Genomic DNA, 24,453 nt, shown 5'->3' with positions numbered 1-24,453 from the left:
AGGAGATCAAATTAATATTATTGTTGTGTTGCAAAAAAATATTGAAAAAAGCCGAAGCTGCAGGCCAGTTTGAGTCACTATATTTCCAACAGATAACATAATGAATTCAATCTCTCCATTTTCTATAAGCAAGTAACAATTTGATTTACAAAGAGAATAAGAAGAAGAAAAATGCAATGATGTATAATTTTAACTATGTACACTTGGCTAATTGAAGTGCAAACTCCTCTAAAGAAATAAACCTTTGGACCTAACTCAATTCGAACAGTAAGTTCACTAGGTGAAAATTGCCCAAAATATATGGAAATAACAATCTCTTGACCAATGTGAAACACTTAACACTCCCCGACAAGAGACTCGAATGATGTATATCAATGGTGTTCATCGTGTGCACCGTGTGCCACTGCATGGCCTTCCCCAGGACTCGGACCCGAGTTCTTGGCTTCAACTAGAGAAAATGCTGAACCATCAAGTTTATGAACTTTCATGTCTTGGTTATGATCTCTGCTCTGAGGATTTGAATGCTTGATTGATTCAGAATGAAGGGTATGATTTATGAATCTTGCAATTGGACGGCATTGGATGCAAGTGACTAGCAAAAATAAGCTCAAGAAAACAGCTAAAAATTTTGCTCTGGCCATTCTCAAATTGAGTGCTAGATTACACAAAGTACAAAGTCTCTCCAGTTGGAAAAGGGAGCTTCAAAGTAAAGTTATAGCAGAAGATTGAACATTAGGTGGTATAAATATATATAGATTGTAGTAAGATGGACGAATAGACGTTAAAGTGGCCCGCTGAAACACGTTTGAGAAGAAGTTGAAAGAAAATTTGTACCAAGACTTGCAGGCCAAGGCTGAAAATGAAATCAAATACGGTAATTCTAAAGAATTAGATGACCCTTCTATTATTATTTTTTTTCATAGGGAAATGGTGAGGGAGTGACTTCGATCGCAAATGACGGCGTAAAACTTGTGAATTTTGACTCGTTACCATACTATTGGCTTTTTAACGTTTTTAGTCTTCTTCAATGGACTAAATTCTTTACCCAAAAAAAAAAAAAAAAGTACTAAATTCTAATCAACAACTAAAGCGAACAACTGGGAAACGTGAAAACTTGTCTCCTTTTTCCTTGTTTTTGACTTTTTTTAACCGGGAAACGTGAAAACTAATGGCTGATCTATAAGGTAAAAGAGACTCAATTGAGTCTTAGGAACCGTTTGTAATTGAGAACTATTCACTTTTTTCCGAAAAACTATTTCACTTTATTTAAAAATTAATGTTTGGTTATGAAAATTTCAAATACAACACCAAAAACCTTATTTTTCCTTTTTTTCACTATTTTTACTTTCACTACATTCAAAATGATCAAATATTTTTTCCAGAAACTATAACCAAACACAACTCCATCTTCAACTCCAACTTCAAAAATTTCAAATAAAGTGAAAACATATTTAGTTTCTATGGCCAAACGCCTACTTACTTAAAGCCATTTTTGGACTTCCTCCCATTGTAACATTCTTTTTTTCTATTTCTTAAGTCCTAGTTACAATTCTTGATTCCATCACCAGTTAGATCAGTATTACTGTTTTCGAGATTTAAGTGGTTATGAGCCCGTTTGGATTATCTTAAAAAAAGTGGCTTTTAAGCATAAACGCTTAAAGTAATTTTTACGTGCTGAAAGTTATTTTATAAATAAGTAGTTACGTGTTTGGATAAAAGTACTTAAAGGGTTTTTAGAAGTAAGGGTAGTATTAAATTAACAAAAAATATAAGGGATAAAAGGGTGTTGGTCAAACGAAAATTGCTTTTAAGCCAAAAAAAAAAAGTTGGGGTTGAGCAACTTCTTGGTTTTGGCTTATTTTAAGCACTTTTTAACTTCATTTAAATTGTTTTCTATTTTACTAAATACCCAAATAAGTTAAAAATGACTTATAAGCTGGTTTGACCAACTTATAAACCAATCCAAACGGGCTCTATGCGTAGTGGTGTAGTTACATAGTCTGAACAATGGTCACTTGCATCTTTCCTCGAAAAATTATATTGCATATATAGAATGCGTGAAAATCATTTACCCTCTCCAATTTTGCTTTAAAAATCAAACTCCTCGCTCAACTACGAATAATAGACATTCTCTCCCCCCCCCCCCCCCCCCCCATCATATGCAATGTCTATTTGACCCGTGATATTTTCAATTCTCTATTTATATTTCTTTTTATATTATATATAAGATTTATTTCTTAACCTAGGTATTTATATATTTAAATTTAAAGTCATTGACATTATAAGTAGAATAATCCTTTATGAATTTGTCAATATAATGAAATTTTGGTTGTTAAATAATGGAATATTTTCAAAATTATAATTTAAAATGCAGGAATTTGTTATAAAATATACCTTTATTTCTATTAATTATTTTTGATTGCCTGCATTGAAGTATATTTATAAAGTTATTATGAGATGTTATTTTCACTTGTATAAATAGATATTATAGTTTTTTATTATTATAATAAAATTAATATTTTTATTCTGTTAATTTATTTCATTACAAAACGTCATTAAATTATGCAGTCAATTAGTGTTTCTCAATTTTCTTTGTTCATCTGATATTAGTTTTCCATAGAAATTTGTTACATAAATTAAAAACAAAAAAATATTATGATTTTAAAGAAGTAAAATAAAAAGACAAAGGTTGATAATGTAAGGTTAAAATATGCATTTTGAAAAGTCAATTAGGATAAACGGGAAAGAATGTCTATTGTTCAAAATTGAGGGGAAAATTTAATTTTTAAAACATAGTTGGGAGGGTAAATAATTTTCACCCTATATAGAATATAATACAGCAGATATAGTTCGAAACTTACTTTTATAAATATATACATTAAATCTTGAAAACTCTCGATGAAATTGCCGACTTCATCACTAATTATGTGAGTAGAGCTCTGCTATGTGCGAAATTAGAACGATACTGGGAAAAAGTAAGCGGGATTTAGTATTACTTACCAATTGGAATGAACTGGCGAATTAAATAACATTCGAGAAAGTCAGTTGTCATTAGAGACAGCCATATGCTTATATTTGTTCCTTTGATATAAAGCAACCGAATGAATAGTTTTTAGAGGACTTTCCCGCACCGAATTCTTTGCATTGAATCATGTGAAGGTACTAGGATTCAGATTTATATAGTGAGAATATATATTAATTAATTATAGTTAAATAACAATAGTTTATTAGTAAATATATATCATATACTCCTATATAAGCTTTATCTATCTTCTACATATATTAAAAGCACAAATGTTAAAACGCTAAATATTGATCGACGAAAATATCTTCTAAATGTTGATCGGCCTGTATATCCTTTAAAATATAAAAAAAAAATCTTCACAATATAATCCCATGATGAATAAAATTGTAATATTTAGAATTCATGGGATTCTAATCTCAATCAACTCCCAATGATCCGATTATATGGCCTACTTATTCTTGAAGTAAAAAACATATCAATTCCACATGGACAAGAACTTTTTTTCAGTTTACAGCTGAGGATTGGGACTCATGGAGAAGCTTTATCAAGTCTTTGGGTGATTAATTTTCTGCAAGTTAAATCTTGAAGAGTAGTCTGTTTTGATTTATGAGTTTTGAAGCGATCAGAAGCCAACGAAAAAATGTTTAGATAAGTCCTCTATCAACAGTACTCAATTATTGAGATATGTATTGTTACTGATGTTGTCTGCTTGGGTGCCATATTTATTTATTACACTAAAAACACTAATATCTTGTCCATATTTTTAAATTACAAGATACCAAGAAAAAATTATAACTCTATTTTCTTGCTTGAAAAAAATACCAAAAGAAGAATTATTGAATGGGATGATAATTTATTGATAAGTTGAATGAATTATCGACTTTCTTCACATATGCTGATGGAAAAGTTTTAGACTTAAGTATATAAAAGCACGATGTTGGTTAATCAAAATATCTTTCAAATATTGGTAGACCTTTTTACCCTCATAAGTCGAGCATTTCTTGAGAACATATTTTCATGTTGGATAAAATTGTACATTTAAAACATTGCCTAATGAGTACTATGAATATGCGTCGGATTCCCATTCTAATCCCAATCATGTTCCAACTTTGCGTTCTACCTATTGTTGAAACTTGAAACCATAACAAACACTTTCACACAGACAACAACTTTTTTAACCACCTCTTACTGATATATAAAGGGTTTATATAACTCTAAATTCTTTTGTTTGCAACTGAAGATTGGGGCCTCTGCAGAGATAAGTTTGAAGTATTAAATCTGTGATTAGCCGGTCGTAGAGGTTCATCAGAATTCAAAGAGTAAAAAAGACAAAGATATATCCCACTTTATTTACTCTAGCAATAAATTTACTTATTGTTCTTATTGTAGGGTTTTTTTTTCTCCATAAAGATGGCGAATAAAAAATAGAAACAGAAAGCAGCCATAAAAAGGATATATCATTCTCCAATTATCAAGTTATCTCCATGGATCAGTTAAGTTGAGGTTTAATTTCAAGAGAAATTAATGAAAAATCCATGGTTTAAGGCAGAACAGTTGATGGTATATTTTGAATTTGATAAATACTTATCCACATCGAGTGTTTATAACAAATTAATAAATAAATGACACAAAAAAAGTTATCACAAAATCATAGCTAATCTATATATAATATAAAGCTAGGCATAGACAAGGTGATGCGGCACCTCCCTATGACCATCATTCATATTTACCTTTTTTGGCCTTTTTTCCTTCTTCATTTATCTTATTTTAACTTGCTCAAAAAGTCTCCAAATTAGATAATGGTGTTAATTGCCATTCATTCTTGAGTTATTAATGCCTATCATGAAAGTTGCAGCTGCCACAAAAATATATTCAACGTTTATTTTTGTAATAAATGTTAGCAGAACTAGCTCTAAATTAGATTAATTGACTATTTAGATTAATTAACTTTTCCCCTCCGGCCTCTAGCAAGGGTTTCTTTATTAATATATATTTTTTATATTAATGTGACTTTTCCTATTCACCCATTAATTTTTCACTAATATATTTATGTGTCTTTTCCTATTCTCTCATTTAAGGTATTCACACAATAACTATCAAATTAAAGAGTATTAGTTATGGTGGATATATGAGCAAAGACAAGAACATATCTGTTTTCATCCATTAAGAAATCGCATGGAATTTTGCGCTTTTTCCCTGGCCAAAATTGATAGATGAAATAGTGAAAATCAAGACGAAGAGCCAGTCAACGGAGAAAATATTTTACAGCCATTCTAAATATTTATTCCTTTTTTCCTTTCGTAGTAGATTGTTATTAATATGTTGTTGCTTTCAAATGATTTTGCTTTGTAGATGTGGTGATCCATAATTTACAAAGCTAATGAGGGAGTGTTTTTTTTTTTTCCTTGGATGCTCAGTAGCAGGTACGGGTATATTTTCAAGCTTTTATTGTCCAATTTAAGCATCTTTTCATACTCATATATATATTTATTTATAGTCAATTTGATTATTTCACAGATACTCACTTTCCTTATTATGTATTAACGATCCTTTTGCTTATTATTTTATAAATCCGGTATTATTCTTTTGATATTTGGATTTTATAAGATTCATCAAGTTGATACAAGATAAAAGACTTTACAATATGAGAGTTGGATCATATATTTGATGGAATGAATAACAGGTAATTATTGCTTCTAAAGATATAATTTGGTATTTTAACCTTTTATTTTACTTTATATTCTTACTATTTGACAAGGGTTGACTACTTACTACCAAATTATTCTTTTTCTCAATCATGTTTTGCTTTTTGCAAACTAATGTTTTGGTAGTTTATTTTTTTTATATTTTTCCCGAGTTCTTTCATTTTACTTATGTTAAAAAACTGCATTATTAGAAAAACTGTAATTGCGTTTACTAGAAAGCCCAAAGTTCTGTTAAGATTTTGTCTTAAAATGTGGTTGATCAAAGTTCTCTCCATTAAGTGACATCTTCTCCCCTTCTGCAAGTCACTTAAGTAACAACACTTCGCTATGTGCTGAAAATATATCACTATACTTAAATTGTTAATATGTAGTTATTGTTCTTTGATGAAGTATGTGTTAACGTAATTAAAATATACATATTGTTGAAAATAGGGGAACTTGCGACTATGACTATATTAGAAAAGGTTCATCAATTGTTGGCACAAAAAAAATATCTATGATTGTTGCTCTCCATAAAAAAATGTGAAGTATTTCAAAAATAACTTGATCAAAACGAGTGCATTTTTCTTATTACCTGTTATTATAATATTTCAAGAAGTTTGAGGGTCTCTACCTACTAATTATTGTAAGTTTCAATTGGTGTTCTTTTTAATCTTATGTTATGTTCATGACTGATAGTAACATTTGCTTTCATTTCAAGTTAGATGGTAGTGAATTCAAAAATAATTTTGTAACTGCGCGAAGCGCGGATATATTCACTAGTTAATGCATATTCTTACCTTAATTATCACTCTTGTCTTAATTTATCACTTAGTCATGATAGATTCATATGATTTGGTGTAGCCACATGAATAACCGTCTATCAATAAATATCAAAATATTGATCAACTTGAATTTTTTTTTTTAAAACTAAATTATTTCTTGATATAGATTTATTGAGGTTGGATAAAATTAAAATTTTCCAAACTTAAATATCTTTAAAATATTGGTTGACCGAGGATAAGTTATATTATTGTTGAACCTATATATCTAAGTTGGATAAAATTATAACATTAAACTTTGCCTAATTAATATGAAGTTGCATGGGATTCTAATCCCAGTCAAATTCCAACTATATGTCCTGCCGTTCGAAGGGAGGCCAAATTCACATGGACAAGAAGTCAATAACTCATTAAATCACATCTTACCAAATTCATGGGGGATTATGCTTATAGGCAATGAGAACATACACCTGTAAATTAGTTTGTTACCATTCGTACAAGCACTTCCACCTTTATTGCGTTGTTAAAGAATTTCAACTAACGAAATCTATTCTTTAACAATGGGTTTGTGTAATTACACTTAATTTAATTATGTGAATCGTTCACGAGTTAATTTTTGCTCCAATTAAAATAAAGTAGAAAAAATCATAAAATAAAATAGAAAAAATCACATATAAGAAACAAAAATAAATTGCGCTATTTTTACCTAACTAAGAGAATTCTATTAAATAAGAATATTAGTACAAGGATCCAGATTTCTGTTAATCACTTTGTAAAGCAGGATAGAAAGCTATGAGTTCTTACCTTGTGAATATGATGAGTGAAACTTATTGTCCCTATAATTTTCGTGAATTATTTATGAACGACATACTATCATGTGTATCTTTATCAGAATATACTTAATTTCTTCTGCAAATAAACGACTGATATTCTTTTAATTTTTCCTAATAACGATTTCAGGAGATAATGAAAATAAATATAATATATGCTCACTAGCTCAATTCCTAAAGTTGGATTATTTTAGTCCTAACATATTTTTTCACATAGATAAAAACATAAAGGATATATACGAAACACAACATTTAATGGGAAGTATCCAGTGGATACAATCAAATAATATTTTTGTGCTCGTAAAATAAATAATATATAATTTTAAGTAACATTACTCCCTCTGTCTCAAATTATATGTCATAATGATTAGAAGTAGTAATCTCAAATTATTTGTGATTTCATAAGTTCAAGACTAAATTTATTTATTTATTTCCTATTTTACCCTTAGCAGTAAGTGTTCTTGAAGACCACAAACACCTTGATTACGGGGTAATGTTATGATTGTTCAATACCAATGAAGGATAAAATAGTTAAAAATTTCTCCTAATTAATGTTTCTCAAAAGACGTGTAAAAGAGAATCATGACAGATAATTTGAGGAGAGAGTACTTAACATTTGTTATGAATGACGGGGGATAACGTGCGAGGCGCGTTCATGTAGTCTAGTATTGCAAAATATCGGAATAACTCCGAGGCCGGCTTGTCAAATGACTTAAGAATGAAATTGAGATCACGGAGGGTAGTGACAAACTGAGGGATTAAAGTGTTGGACTAACAATGATAAAATAAATATTACTACATACATTATTTATGAACTGATATACGAATTGACTTAAATTGTCTTAGATTATTCTTAAAAATTATTTCAGTAATATAAAATATCTTTTCAATATTAAACAGACCTAACTTCATGAAAGACGGACGATAATCAGTAAAACTTCAATAAATAACAAGGTAAACTTACATAAACAGCTATCTTTTAATAGCTTCTAATAATTTATAGCTACTTTTTCTATATTTACAAATCGTAGCTAGTTTCTGTTGTATTCCATTGTATTTCGCGTTTTTGAAATACAGGGAAATACACGGAAATACAAAAATCCGGCAGAGTTCGCATTTTTGAAATACACTGAAATACAAAATCTGGCAGAGTCAAAATAGGATGTATTTATGGAACAGATTCTCTTCTTCCATTTTAAATGGTAAATCAAATTAAATTAACCATGTATCACGCATAACTGTTGAAGTTCCATAACAACCCACGTTTCTCTCTCCAAATTACTCCATTCCAAACTTTTAGAAATACTTCCAAATACAAAAAAATATACACTGGAATACAATGAAGTATGGTTGATTGTTTAAGAAATATAAAATTGTAGTATGTGTATATGCAATGGAATACAATGAAATATATCAGAAACTGTTTCATAAATTAGAAATACATTGAAATACAACGAAATATACTGAAACAGTACACTGAAATATACCGAAACTTTTTATCAAACACTTGGTGAGCATGAAGCTCCACAACTTTCATCGGAGGTGGAGTAATTACATTAGTGAAGGCCAGATTGATTAGATACGCAAGCAATTGTCCTACAGTAATGAGAAACTTGTGAAATCACGACTGAACCAACTCCTAAACCGACGAATATCCTTCCAAGGATAATCACCCAAGGAACCGGAGCAAAAGCCATAACGATTGAACCAATAAAGAAGAGAACATCGGCTATGAGAATGGAAAATTTCCTTCCAAACTTGTCATTAAGCCAACCACCAAAGGCAGCACCAAAAATTGCACCAGCAACAGCCATACTAATAATAGTTTCTTGAAGCCACGTTTTCTCATCGACTTCTTTAAAATCTTCCTTTATGTAAACAAGCGCCCCAGAAATGACACCGGTGTCAAAACCAAAAAGAAATCCTCCAATGCCAGCTGATAAAGCCAGCCTCATAATATATGGAGTTTCCCATACTGCACTCCAGCAATTTGTAAACTCTGTTTTATCTGCTTTGCTTATTCCTCCCTCTACCATTTTGTTTTCTTATTTGCATTCACAATCTTGTTTTGTTTGGGGAAAAGTGACTTCTTGGTTGCTTCAACTACAAAATAAAGATGTAATTTGATGCTTTAAAGAATTCAGATATGCAAACATTTAGAAGTCTGCATTAAAAAACAAAAATAGAAGTCCAGGCAAGGGAAGTAGATCCCACAGATCTAGATCTGGAGGCAGGAGAGGGAACGGAGAGAGAAAGAGAAGGGTAAGGGAGAAATAGATTTGAGAGGTGAGAGAAAACTAATTTAAAGGAGAAACTTGTGAAATACAAGACACTAGTTATGATGTGTAATTTAAGAAAATATTTTAGTTATGAACAATAAATAAAATAAAAGGTAGTTACTATTCATAAATAGGTCTTAGAAGTAGTTATGACAAGTAAAATTTCCAAATAAGAAACCAATAAGTCAAGCAAGGAAAATAAGTAAAGAGAGAGCAGTTAGATATTTGTAGGGAAAAATAAGGAAGAAAAACAGGCAATGACTTTGTTCACTTGTTCAAGGGCATTAACCACTTGGTCATAAGGTAATGCTATTTACCTCTTTTGCATGGATGCTACATGTTCAACTTAACTATTCATAAAGCCATTTGTCACATTTAGGGGTAGGAATTAAGCGAATAGAATAAAATGTGGACTGATCAAATCAACAAATGACTCAACTTTCAAGATAACCTGCCCAAAATTTGCTTGAATCTCCCTCATTTATTTTTGGCGCCTTCAATTTTGAATTCAAACTTTGTAACATAGCAGTGTAACATGCAATTTTCTCAAATATTTTTTGACTCACGTTCTTTTGAGATATTTCCAACATAAACTCTCATAATCAAATCAAGAATGTTCTTAAGAAAGATAAAGAACTCAAAAGATTGGTTAAAATTTGAAGGGCAGTTGGTATTATGGCAATTATTTGGGAAACAATGATTGGACTATAACATCACCAACACCAAGCACTCTAATTATAATCAAAGTGCTAAGTTTTTCTTTCAACTAACCAAAGTGCAGGCTAACAGATACATATATTTATCTAATAATAAAATAATACACTAGATTCCATATTCTCTTTATCTCGAGGTTCAGCCTTCGGTTGTCCTACTTCCTAACCATTTTTTTCTTTCTCCAGCTATACCAATATCTGCACACAAAGAGTTTGGTGGAATATAATCCTTATTTTAACTTTATTATATTAAAAAAAATAAAGACAGAATTATTCTCCTTTTTCTTTCCCTCAAAGTTGACTAAAAGCTACTACTACAATAATTTTAGGTGAAGATAAAAGAGCTCATGAGTTTTATATAACGGTTCATCTTTGAAGAATTATTAGGTGCAAATAAAGAACTTCATGACATTTATTTAGAGTTTGCAAGTTTAATCGCTACAAAACATAAATCACTAATCTTTATTAATTCGGCACTTGGTATATGGCATTTCGTTCTATAACTCGTTACAAATATTTTTTCGTTATATGAATACTTTCATGAAAAATCACTAAAAGTAACATTTGAAATTATTGTAAACATTATGTTCTTCCATTTAAATTGTAGTGACATATGATCATATCCTCAATATGTTTAGACGAAATTATTGATCCCTTGAAAAAAGGTAGTGAATACTCCACTTTTGAACTATATTAACACAAATTTTAATTTTAAAAACTTCCTTGCCACTGTCAATGAGGAGACAATATTTCACATTCAATATTTACATCAAATTACCATAGCTATCATGATTGTGATAAAAATGAAATATGCATTATTCAACTTAGTTAATTGATAATAATATATATATACAGATATTATATTTTATTAAATTAGGTGCAGATAATTTTCTTTCTCGGCTATTCTTTCTTTGTGAAGAAAGTCCATAAATAACATCGATTTACGACCGTTGAGGACTTTGCTACCCTCCCAAAAGTTACCGGCAATAATAGGTGACTTTCAACTAAGACAACCCGTTAATTGCTAAGAGCGAACTTACATTATCTACAAGAGGCGCCGAGGCCCACAGTTGAATAGTTATTCTTCCAATCAAAGATCGCCACGAGTGCAATCAAACCTAAGCCCAAAATTGGTTGGCTCCAGCTGTGTTCCTATTACAGTTGTTTGTCCACTCATAATTTGTCACCGGCATTTCCCGGTTTCCCTAATTTATTCCGATTTTTCCGTTATAAACATTCGCAAAAGAGTGGATAAACACTTTTGGACCTTCAGTTATTGATAAATTCTACTTTTAGTCCTCATAAATAAGTATATTTAACTTTCAATTACTTTAGATCCCTTTACTTATGAATATTCATAAATTTTTAAAATTATTAAATGCACCACCATTTAATTACAAATGTGTTATATTAAAATTGTAATGTTACTCAATATATGAGGGTAACTACTTCTTAAAGTAGTCCAAATAAAACATATTTCCTACATAAAGGGATCAAAAACGCCTTTTTTGAGCGAAGAGTCTATTGAAAATAGTCTCTCTATCTCACAGGATAGGAGTAAGGGTTACGTACGCTCTACCCTCCTAAAACGCACTTGTGGGATTACACCAGATAGGGGTGGGCATGATATGGTAGAAACTAATTACCATATCGGAACCGAAATTTTTTGTACCACGGTTTCAGTATTATAGTAATTGATACGATATTTGGTATGCATTTCAAAAGTTTTGGTATTCGTATGGTATTCTATATTTATAAAGAGAATATCGAAATGCTGAATACATATATATTAGTATTATAATACTAACAAATATATAAATTGATAATTATTGCGAAACTAATTGTTAAGACGTTGAAACTTTGACTACTCTATCTTGATTGAAATGTCTTTTTTGTGTAATTGATTTTCGAATGGAATTGCTTGTACTTTCTTTTGAATAATTTTACATATATGAAGCGTCAGTACGATATAATTTGAAGTGTTTCTATAATGTAGATATCATAATTCTCTATGATATGAGTATATGAAATTTGAAGTCGAATAAACTATGGTTACCATCCCCTAACGATGGGTATGTTGTTGTTAAAGGGACCAAAAGCACATATATATTACTAAATAAAAACTAATTGTGTTAGAATTAAATATCACAAGGACCAAAATTATAATGTAGGAATAAACAAGGGACTGAACGTGTTAGCAAAATCTCATCTTCTTCTCTTCATTATATAGAATCGCAACTAATGCACACAGAAAAATCGAAGAAGAAGGAGAGAAACAACAATGCTTTAGGGTTTCTGAAAAAACTCCACATTTCTCTACAAACAACAAAGCCCTAGTTCAAAGGGGGCTCCGTTTTGTGGAGATTATAGCTGTGGTATTTTCAATTCTTTCTGAGAATTCGTCGCAATTGTTGTTAACCATGTCGGGTCAAACTAACCCGGAATTCACCCAAAAAGATCAAGATGTAAACGAAGAATTACAAGACCTTGAATTCACAAAACGAGGTTGTTGTTTCTGGTTTCCATGTGGTCGACCCGTTTGGGAACGGGTTTCTACGAGCGATCAAAAGGAAGAACAACATTGGTGGGATAAAGGTTTAAACGCCGTTATGAAGGTTAGGGAATGGTCTGAACTTGTTGCTGGTCCAAAATGGAAGACCTTCATTCGTCGATTCAATAAAAACCGTTCCAAGACGAATAAATTCAATTACGACCCGTTAAGTTATTCCTTGAATTTCGATGATGGACCTGGGGTAAATGATCAATCGGAAGATGATCGTTTGTTTCGTGATTTTTCGTCGAGATTTGCGTCAATTCCGGTTTCTTCTAAGAGTTCAATGGATTTGGGTAAGGACCCACCATCGTTTTTATGAATTAGGGGAAATTAATATGAAAGAGAATGCCATGATGTGGAATCGGACAAATGGCAACGATAACACAAGTGGGGGGTACGATATTATTATTATTGTTGCAACGTTTGTGACGGTGATGAAACAGGTGGTTTTGATTCTCTGACAGAAAATTGGTCGGTTGGTTGATTTGGGTAAAAAATTGATTTGTCTTTGTTTTCCTAGTATTTCTTTGTTTTTATTCGGTTGATTAGTTAATTTGCTGCAGGGAGTATTATTCAATTGAGTTCTTTAATTGGAAAATGTTATTACCAACTTTGTTTGTATACATACAGTTTGATAATTCACAAAGGTGCTTTCAGTTTATCAGTTACCTTTTCCTGCTTTTTGTCATTTTCATTTCCACCGACTCCTACAGGAGTTTTGTAGTGTCTTTTGATTTGTTACGTCAGATTATCATCGAACTTGTAGAGGGATGATTCAGAGAAGATTAATATAATGTCTATAACATGATATTTACTATATAAAACAAGATTTATGATACTGATTCAGAGAATGTTAACTCAATCTGGCCTATAGTTGATTTTGTTGTTACTTGATTTAAGAGCTAAGTTACCCATGTACAGTGGACATGTTCTGTATTATAGCGCAAATGTGCAATCGTATTAAATTCATATAAAAGGATTTATATCATTTCACTATACATGGAATTATCCTGTTACTGGAATGATGAATTCATGCTTACTATGAAAACCTCCTCTCTAATCTCTATAAAGGAGGTAGTAGAGTGAATTCATTCAATAACTCAAGGTCGTATTTAACTCCGCCTGTGTGAGCTCGCTCACATTGCCGGTCCCAAGCCCGGATAAAGGAGGAGGGTTGCCGAGGGTCAATCGGAAACAGCCTCCCTACCCGGGTAGGGGTAAGGCTGCGTACATCTTACCCTCCCCAGACCCACTATTGTGAGATTACACTGGGTAGTGACCAAGTGACCAAGACCAACTCAAGGTCGTATTTACTGTTAAAAATACTTAAGGCTAAATTGCTTGCCTATGCAAAGTTAAGGGCTTACTAATTCACTTCAAATATTCTTTTCTGCATTTCTATTTTGTTTCTGTTGCTCAAAATTGCGTTTAGATGAGTGAAATCCTAATACCTCTGCTCTTTCAGCAGAGGCATCTGTTTGCAATTTCAGTGGAACTGTGCAAGATTTGAATGCTTTAGACTTATTGAAAGTAGATAAGTGATTGTAAAAAAACACTTGATGGACCAAAATCTGTAATTTTTCAGAATCAGACTTCCACCGAATGTGAAATAACGAGACCTTAGTTACCCTTCATTAACTAGTTAAGCATCTTATTAGCAAGCCTCTTTTATAATTAGACCCACTCACCAATTTTCGTTTTATATAGTAATCATTTTATCTTTTCTATCCTTTGCAATCGGCAAAGTGACAAATATATAATCTCGTAATCGTAAACTAAATGTGTGTACAACATACTAAAAGTATCCTTTGAATCTTATGATTTTAAATGTTATGACAATCCAACAAGAGAGTTCCATTAACGATTTAATGGGAATGTTGAAAACAAGAAACTTACTAAATATCGAAAGATGCATTTTTTTTTTCAAACAGACCAAAAAGGAAAGTAAGATAAAGAAATACCGAGTCTCCCCAAGCACAGTTCAGAAACCAGGAGAACACCATTGAAACCATGGTGAAAATGGTACGAATCCAGTAGCTTCTTGACTATTTACTAATTCAGTTGGGTCCTTCTCTGTTACACAAAGTGCTGAACTGCTACCAACTTTGTTTCTATCTAATAGTAATCATTTCATCATCCATGACCCTCAAATATACTATGGTTATCGTTAAATTTTAATCTTGCTATCTGCTCTACGTTTGTTGGCCTATTTGATTCTCTATATCAACCAAGTCAAGTAGCAATATTATTTGATCATATATGGATGGCTCTCATTATAGGGTGGTGGGTGCAGCTCACTTGGGATTATCTGAGAAAACAAAGTTACCTAATCTAATAAAATCGAAATAAGTACATTAAGAATTAGGGGTGGACGTTCGGGCCATCGGATTGGATATGAAATTTTCGGTTTGAATATTTGGTTTTCGGATTGAAGAAATTACAATCCAAATTCAATCCAAATAAGTCCGGATTGGATTGGATATGTTAAGTTCGGTTTCGGATCATTCGGTTTAGATATTTCGGATTTGACTCTTGAGACTTAAGGCAAATTTATTAGGAACGAAATTCATGTGTTAGTTCCACAAAGGTAAATCTAAATCTTAATTGCTCAGTAAAAAAAAGCCTTCCAGTTCAAATTAGGATTAACAAATCCAAGTCATGTCCAACATAGTAAATTCATACCAAATAAAAACATTCTGGAAAAGTGAAAACGAACAAAATAAAATGTAAGTAAGTCATCTGGAAAAATAACAAAGAACTCTACTGTGGGTAACACTAACATGAGACTTGAGAAGTAAGAAAGCCCTATATTATATTTGATTTAGTTGAGAATTATTTATTGGACTTAATATTTTAATGGATAGGGCCTTAGGTACTAATCTATTGGATTAGAAACCGAACTTATTAGTACTGGACACATATGATATAGGTAGGGTTAGATATAAGGTATAAAAATTTCGAATTTTCGGATATCCAAAAATCCGTAGTACGAAATCCATATCCAAAAATTATAAGTAAAAGGGAATTTTACATAAATGACCACACTTTGGGGTTTAAATTTTGCCATAGCTACAGTTTCAATATTTACATGGCATAGCTACTGTTTTCCCGCTATATTAAAAAAATGGCTCGCTGTATTCATAAAACAGCTTAGTTGTATTCATGAATACAACGAATAATTTTTTTTTCAAAAATTAATCATATGTATTCAACTCAGTTGTATTCACGTCAATTGTATTCAACTCAGTTGTATTTATTTATAGTTACTTTTACATTGTATTCACTTTATTGTATTTGAAAATCAGTGGTATTCAAACAACATAAATACAAAAAAACTGTATTCAGCTTGCACAACTGAGTTGAATTTTTCCAAAAAAATTAACGAATACACTCAAATACTGAATACAAGAAATAAAATTTAATGTATTCATTTGTATACACTTCAAATTTACTGTATTCATTTTGTATACAAAAAGATCTCCTTCGAAATACATGCGATAAAACACTGTATACACTATATGTATACACTCCAATTTGAAATTAAAAAAATAAAAAGCTCAGATCTGAGCCGCCACCGGAAAACGACCGGAGGCAGCAACGACGTAGATACAAAAAAAAAAAAACTTTCTCTCTCTAGGAAAACAATAAAGCTCAGATCTGTTGTTGATGATGAGGAGGTGGCGACGGCGGCGGCAGCGATGAATGACGCCAGATCTAAGCATAGCTTCGACGGACTTTGAAGCTTTGAAGCCATTAATGTAACTTTGGAGCTTTTTCTCTCTAGAAAAACAAAGAGATTTAAAGATAGAGAGAGAGAACAACGACGGTGGTGGAACTTGCCGGAGATCTCCATGGTGGCAGGCGGCGGTGGAGAGAGAAGAAGCGGCAGTGGAGGAGGTGTGTGAGTGCTGTCGGAGTACCGCCGGTGGTGGTGGCTATTGGAGCAAAAAAGAAGACGGCTTGGAGGAGAGAGAAAATGAAGGAAAATGGGAGGAGATTGTGAGAGAATAGAGAGAAAATAATTTTAAATATTAAATACAATATAATTTTACTATACTAGTTATTTTGTGTAATTGTCATACAAGATTTAGCTATGAGATGTAATTTAGGCAAAATAATAAGGCTTAATGTTCTCTATATCATGTAGATTTCCCAAAGTAAAATCCGAAGTCCAATCCATAATCCAAATATCCAAACTAAATATTTTAAAAGTTCAGATTTCAGTTTGGATTTCGGGTTGGCCCAAACTGTACCCACTCCTATTAAGAATAAGTTAACAATTGAATTTCATAATTTTTTATTGTACATGTGACATTGGCAGGATGCCATAATCAAATGTACCAGAAGCAAGAACCAGAACAAGAGACAAAAGAAGTATGATGAATAACCAATAATGGACTTACTTCATCATGGTTGAAAGGTGAAGTTTTAACCATTATTAGTACTAATATTTGGACCATTTAAATGTACCCAGTAAGTCAGTTTCCAGTTACTGCAAAATACGGTTCCTTATTGACAATTCATTGTCTACCCAAAGGAACATACGATGAGTCCAAATTAGCTAACACACGACCCTACAAGATAAATATAACGGAAAAGGGCCAAAAATACCCTTAACATATGGGAAATGGCTCACAAATACCCTCCATCCACCTATTGGTTTGAAAATACCCCTAACCTATTTTTTTGGCTCAAGAATACCCCTCAAACTAACACCCTATAACTTGATTACTTTTGTCAATTTAAAAAAGCCACGTGACTTAATATAATTGGCTGCATATATTATTTAATTTTAAAAATAAACTCACTCACTTTTAAACTCAAACCCGTTGACCCAACCCATTTCTTCAATTTCCTGGAAAACTTAACGGGTTACTCTTTTTTCTGCAGAAACTCCTCTTCTTCCTCATCCCACCTTCATCTTCCTCTTCACTCTCACTGTCATTATCATTTTCACTATCAAACCCCTCATTAAACTCATCGTCACTGTTCAAATCACTTGCATTTGCCAAAGCAGAAACATCAAAATCATATGCTAAATCAGCCTGCTGCTTATCATTTCTAGTGTGTAGCACTATAATCCGATCACTCTAGTCACTTAAATTATGCAAGTGTATAGGTCTATGACTATCTACTACAAAATCACGTGCTAAGGGACCAATTTCTCAAACCTTCTTAAGATCCCGTTGAGACCCCCAATTAATCAGCAAAATTGTAATTGGTTCATCCGCTGTTGGTCCTAAATTATCCCCAGTATGTTCATCCGCAGTTGGTCCTAAATTATCCCCATTATACTTATAAATCTCTTTAAAACTGGAAACAGAATCAGATACAAGAACATGTCCTATTATCTTGAGAGTTGATAGCACAGATGTCAAAGAAACATGTCGGCTCAACGGGTTTGGACATAAAAGTGGGTCGATTTATTTTTAAATTAAATAATATATGCGGCCAATCATATTAAGCCATGTGGCTTTTAAATTGAAAAAAGTCATCAAGTAAAAAAATGTTAGTTTGAAGGGTATTCTTGAGCCAAAAAAATAATTTAGAGGTATTTTTAGACCAATAGGTGTATGGAGGGTATTTGTGAGCCATTTTCCATACATTAAAGGGTATTTTTGGCCCTCTTCCGTAACTATAATAAATCTAAAATTCTCCTGGTCCACTGTACAATGGGGATTGTCATGTTGTGGAAATTTTCAAGATATAGTCTCTGATAAGGACTTCGTCCTACTATAATCTATACTCGTGATTCCCCGGTGAGTTCAGATGCGAGTTACTCCAAAATGTCTTTTTTTTTTTTTTTTTTTTTTAAACTCCAAAATGTCTAGGACCATACCCAAGGGAACTTTATCACCCAAATGACTTACCTTCCATGATAAGACCGACGCAACATGTGATGTATATGTTAGGCGCACATCACGAGTTTGAATACTATCACAGATAAAACCAGGTATTTAAGCAAGGCAGAGGTTAGACAGACGAGTCTACATTCTCCGGAGTTTCGAACATGTGTGCCAACTATAGCTGGGCCTCCAATATAAAAAATATAAAGTAAAAGAAAACGAAGGGATCTTTGTAGGACAAACCAACTATTTGACCGAGTAGCCTAAACCTTGAAATAGAAAGAATGCCCCCACCATACAACAATGTGGAACAGTTTAGAAGTCGTTGCAACAAATTTTGTGCAACCTTTTACCCTACATCCAGGGACGGAAAGAAGAAAAAGGAAAAGTACAAAGAAGGAAAATGTAGGGAGATAAAGGAAGGAAAATTTGAGGCACAAAAGAGAACCTATTTCTCTATCTTCTTAGAAAAACTTCTTTTTGTATAATCATCCGTATTTGAAATCCGCTGGTCTGACTGACTGATTCAGATTCAGGCCGCATATGACAAATAAAGGGGGACTTACGGAGTTTCTCCATTCCCAACAAAGTGATACTTACGAAAAAATTTACACTGTTCTACATTAGTATTGCCAATTACCAATCAAAGTTTCAGCCCCACGTGTTCGACATTAGTATTGCCAAGTACCAATAATTAGCAGGGGGTAATGATACCTAATCTCTACTTGTAACATAATGATTTTGCCAGCACTCTTTCTCGGATAATCAACAAGGCTTTAATTACAACAGGGTCATATTTGATGAAGACAAATGACCCATAACTGATGCCACTTAATCTGGTCTCCCAACAAAGACTGCTTTCATGGATCCCACCACTACACCAAAAAGGTTGTGTTCAAACATCGCCCTTCCTTCCCCAAAAACACCTCTCCTCTGGCCCAACAGAAAAGATAAAAGAAGAAAAGAAAGAGTGAACTCTGCTGAGGTGGGGGATTTAAAGCAAAAGATAGGTCAATAAGACCAGAGAAAATATAGACCATGTAAAGCCAATAAGAGAATCCGAATCTTCATTTTATATGAACCAAGACGCCAGTGCCATAGGGCTTTGGTTTGGTTCAGTGGGAAAAGCGCACCCCGTGATAGATGTGGGATAAGTACACGTCACAAGTTCTACTACAAGAAAAGAGTAGACGGGGTCCACTATCTATTGAGTTTCAATGTTGCACCTACTAGCACTTGGAAATTTCTCGGTTATCAAAAAAATGAACGAAGATGACTGTGTAGTCTCACACTTGTGACTGGAGAGGAAAATACGACAGCCAACTTTATCAAGACACAAAAGAAGCTACTGGTCTTTGTGATTGTCCAGATAAAAATTTTAAACCTAGCAGCCTTCTTTTTTTTTCTATCTTTGACAATTGTTTTACCCTTTGGAACACAGTGCAAGAGCTTTACGCTTGAGGAAACTGCTGAACGGACAAAGTTACAAATTTTTAGGCATGTTAAAGGTGGGTAACTAACACAACTTATGACAAATGAAACAAGTGTTATCTCTTAACTTGTGTTGTCGTGTCGAATAGGATTCAAGAACCAATAGAATGAAGAGATGACCTATACATTTACAGGACTTAAGAAACAACAGAATAATAGTAGTAAAGAACAGTTGTGCATCAAGACTGAAATCAAGCTGATTATCGCTTTGTTGAATTAGCATCTAAAAGAATACTACAGAAAAAGGCAAACTCACCTCTAAGTTATCATTTAACAAAAAAGATCAAACAAAGAGAATAAAAGATCAGAATTCACTACATGCCTTCAGTTCTTCTAAGCCATGGTAAGTCCATACTAGGAGGTTGATCATCCATTTGGCAGTCTGAAGAACTCGCAAATTTGCCTTTTTTCGACCAAAGCCAAATCTTGGAAACAGAATAACTATCTGTTTTTGTCCCAATTCCTATCTTTTTCCCCTCATTAGGATCATGCTCTGCCAAATTGGCTTGATTCATATTACTCGTCTTTTGCTCGTTGCTTAAAGCTACCTTAAGATTAACATCACCAACCACATACTCATATGAACCCATTGAAAAACACCTTCTTGCATCCAAATTACTACTACTGCTCTCTCCTACTTCTTCTCCTTCCCCTCCCCCACGGGCCCCATCATTCAATTTCCGGAACTTACCAAGTCTCACAGGAAATGTTGCTTTAGCAACTGCAACTTCCTCTATTTCAATTGTCTTTTGAGCATCCCCATCATCTTCTCGTGGCTCGTCGTAATCAAACATTGGATTTTCAACGGGAAACCCAGGATTGAAAAGAGTTCCTCGACAAAGGGGGCATGTAGAGTTTGAGAGAAGCCAAGTATCAATGCAGTTGATATGGAAAGCATGGCTACAAGTAGGGAGCAATCTCAATTTATCCTTCTCAGTAAATTCACACAAACAAACAGCACAATCAAAGGGCTCTTTAGGACCCACACCCACAACCTCTTTATACATAAAGACAGGTAATGCATCAATAAATGCTTGATCCAAACCAGAGTCGTGTAAATGAAATAGCTGCTGTAACTGTCTTTGTAAAGCATCTGAAGTAGAAACTTCAGGATATCCATTAGACTGAGATGATGCTGAAGAAGGGTGTTTGATAAGAAATCTAACTAGCAAGTGGAGTAGACCAGATATGAAAAATAGGACAGCTAATATTACTATAATGAAAAGAACAGCTGGACTAATTTTGTTTCCAGATGAGGATGAAGAAGAAGTGTTGGGTTCTTTGTGAAAATTAGAACTTTCACTAAATGGAGGAGATGTGGGAAATAGAGGAGGGGGATATGTAAAGACACCATCTTTTTGATGTTGAATCCAAGAACTTTTCAAATGGGTATGCCTAGAAACCCATCTTTGTGACCCAACTTCAGCAAATGAACAAATCATCTTTAAAGAAACCAACTTTTTAACTTCTTTTCACCATCTCTCGGAAGGAAAAACTCAAACACTCAGATTCAAGAAAGTCGGAGTCTTGCAGCAGTTAGGGTGGTGTAATTTTTTAATTGCTTTTTCAAAAGGAAATACAATTCACTACTGACAGAGCAAATAAGAGCAGATAGTGATGAAACCAAGCAGAAAATGCTAAAGGTAGAATCTTTACCTGTCTTGATTCCCACTTAGTCACCATTAGTCAGAAAAACAATACTTATACTAACTTATAAGACACCCCCTTTATATAAAGAATCACTTCTTGATGCAGCAAAACCTAAAGATTTAGTTACATAAATAGGATCTTGAAACCCCTTATACAAAGTTTGAACATTTGAGCCTGCACCTCTTCTCTTTCCCTTTCTCTATATGCTTAACAATTTCTAGTTTCTAGCAAACTAAAAAACAGAGAGTGTGTAAACATAAATATAAAATATAAATATGGGAAAAAGAGAAGTTGGGGTGTGATTTTGAACTAGAAAAGGACATTTGACTTATTTGGACGCCAAAGGCTGGCACTGGCAAGCGTCACTGCTCTCCAAAATAAACAGTAAAAAATGCCAAAAAGAAATACTCAGTACTGTTGCACCTTTTAATTCCCTATAGTAAAAAAGATTAAAGGTAAAGGGAGAAAAAAAAAAAAGGTAAAGGAGAGAAAAAAGGGGGGAAAGATAAAGAGAAAAAGAAAAAGGAAAATCAAAGTTTAAGTCATGTACTTGGAAAGACAGTTAATACTTCCTCTTTATAAAAAAGAGTGCTTAAGCTATTTGCACATTTTTAAGAAAATATTAATTGTTAGATACGTATAGATAATAGATAATTTGATTAAATTATTCTAATTAAATAGATATTGAGATTTGATCATTTAACACTTAATAAGAAATTTTTTGAAAGAATAAGATTAATTGTTTCTTAATTTGATAAGTAAACACTCTTTTTTAATAATAAAAAAAAGTAAATGGACACTCTTTTTTATTCAGAAGGAGTACTAGTTAATTGGAAATAAATAAGATTTAATTGGAAAACATTAATGATGATAAAGCTGAAATGCAAAGAAATATTATGATTCGAATAGCAATTTACTAAGGTTCAAATTTCCGCACTGGCGCCTGATGATTCTTTTCACTCATTTAATAGGAAATAAATAAGATTAATTAGACAACATTAACGATGACACGTTTAAAATTAAAATTTCATGATACGATTAGCAATTAGTTACTGTTCCTTTAATTAGGTATGTTAACGATATTCTTACTCAATTGCCAACTGGACCACTTTCAAATTTTGATGGCCTTATTTTGAGCACAAAATCCTTTATTAATAACCCGAGGTGCTAGGACATAATTTTTTGAATTAATGTCTCCCTTTCAGAAAAATAAATGGTTAACTTTCTTGAAGTTTAAGCAAATGTAACGTACTTTCTGCAAGTTTAAGAGGATAGATTCCTTTTATACTGCATTGGATCTGAGAAAAACTTTAAAAGATTTAAATGTATAAATAATTGCTAGACATAAAAATATGCCAACTGGAATAATTTTAAATTTATTTGTAAGGACTTTTAAAAGCATTATGCGTTACTTTTTAGCATATATATAATGACCTATCAGGCCAAGCCAGAAAGATAAAATATATCTACATATAACATATGATTATTAAATCAGTAATTTTGCATATAAAAAAAGATTTGGTTTACGCCAAACCTCTTAAATCCCTTTTAAGAAAACTATGTGTAAGAGGGTTAGTTAGCTGTCACTTGTTATTAAGGAATAAATAACACATACGCACGCATGCTATTTTGTCTTTATTAAGACAAATTATAATTAGGTGAAGAATTTAAAAACAAGTGTTAGTTGTTTTAAAAGGGATAAAGCGTAGAAACAACACATTATAATCCCCGCATTGCACCACACGATGTGCTTATCTTATTCTCGAATCATCAATGATTCAAATTTATGGACGAAATTGTTTTTATTTTTTCATGATTATGACTTCACACAGTAAGTTGCTACTATAGACATTTGGAATTCATAAAGTCAAGATTGATTACCTTCTACCACACGATGTCCAATTACATTAGTAAAATCCAACTTCATTTAGGCCTGGATCATTTACTTGAATTTCACAGAATAAGTTAATATTTCATGGTTTTAGGCCCATTTTAATTCAAAAAGTCTTTGGGCCACACTATTTTGGTCACAATGACCCAAATGAGGTAAATTCATATGATTATTTGGGACAAATTTAATAATTTAGGCTTACTTAATGTCATTTCTATCTTTTTTTCTCAAAATTTATCTTAATTCAAATTTAGCCACACTTATATAAAAATCACCACAACCTCTATCGCATAATTTTAAATTAACATGAACTTTGAATTTAAAATTGTACAATAGAGGTTATGGTGATTTTTACATAAATGTGGCCAAATTTGAATATTTAATTATTCCTTCTTCAATTTTCAAGAAACTTGGAATCTGGAGACTGGAATCCGTTCTTTCCTAGGCTAGAGTTTATCAGCAGATTAAGGCATTTTTAGTAAAACTGAGCTTTGTATAAACATCAAGAAATTCGAGTGGGAAGTGGAAATAAGACCACACAAGTTGGGCCTTTGGGATTCTGAGTAACTTTTCCTTGTGGGCTTTGTTTATAAATGAGAGGGTAAACGTGTCAACCGGTCCGGTTTAAACCGGAACCGGTTAACCATTTATTTCTTACCGGTCCGGTTTCATTTTATTTTAAATCGGAACCGGATCGGTAAAATCGGT

The 24,453-nt window shown here is 32.5% G+C and overlaps 2 protein-coding genes across 2 annotated transcripts; both read right to left on the bottom strand.

Moving 5' to 3' along the window:
- Positions 1-8,877: 8,877 nt before the first annotated feature.
- Positions 8,878-9,522, bottom strand: LOC132624760 (inositol transporter 4-like). The gene has a single exon (XM_060339488.1). It carries the CDS (start codon positions 9,355-9,357, stop codon positions 8,878-8,880), a length of 480 nt encoding a protein of 159 aa, XP_060195471.1. The 5' UTR covers positions 9,358-9,522.
- Positions 9,523-20,283: 10,761 nt separating this feature from the next.
- On the bottom strand, positions 20,284-22,204 carry LOC132622992 (RING-H2 finger protein ATL46-like). The gene has a single exon (XM_060337691.1). The coding sequence runs from the start codon at positions 21,644-21,646 to the stop codon at positions 20,519-20,521; it is 1,128 nt and encodes a 375-aa protein (XP_060193674.1). The 5' UTR covers positions 21,647-22,204; the 3' UTR covers positions 20,284-20,518.
- Between the last annotated feature and the right edge of the window lie 2,249 nt (positions 22,205-24,453).

The sequence above is a fragment of the Lycium barbarum genome, chromosome 12, assembly GCF_019175385.1.
Source record: "Lycium barbarum isolate Lr01 chromosome 12, ASM1917538v2, whole genome shotgun sequence".
Lineage (NCBI taxonomy): Eukaryota > Viridiplantae > Streptophyta > Magnoliopsida > Solanales > Solanaceae > Lycium > Lycium barbarum.
Note: the sequence above shows the minus strand (reverse complement) of the source record. Positions and strands in the feature narration are given on the sequence as shown.

What these genes read in the sequence shown, in the direction of transcription:
- LOC132624760 (XM_060339488.1), bottom strand. Translation starts at nt 9,357, where the DNA reads ATGGTAGAGGGAGGAATAAGCAAAGCAGATAAAACAGAGTTTACAAAT.
- LOC132622992 (XM_060337691.1), bottom strand. Translation starts at nt 21,646, where the DNA reads ATGATTTGTTCATTTGCTGAAGTTGGGTCACAAAGATGGGTTTCTAGG.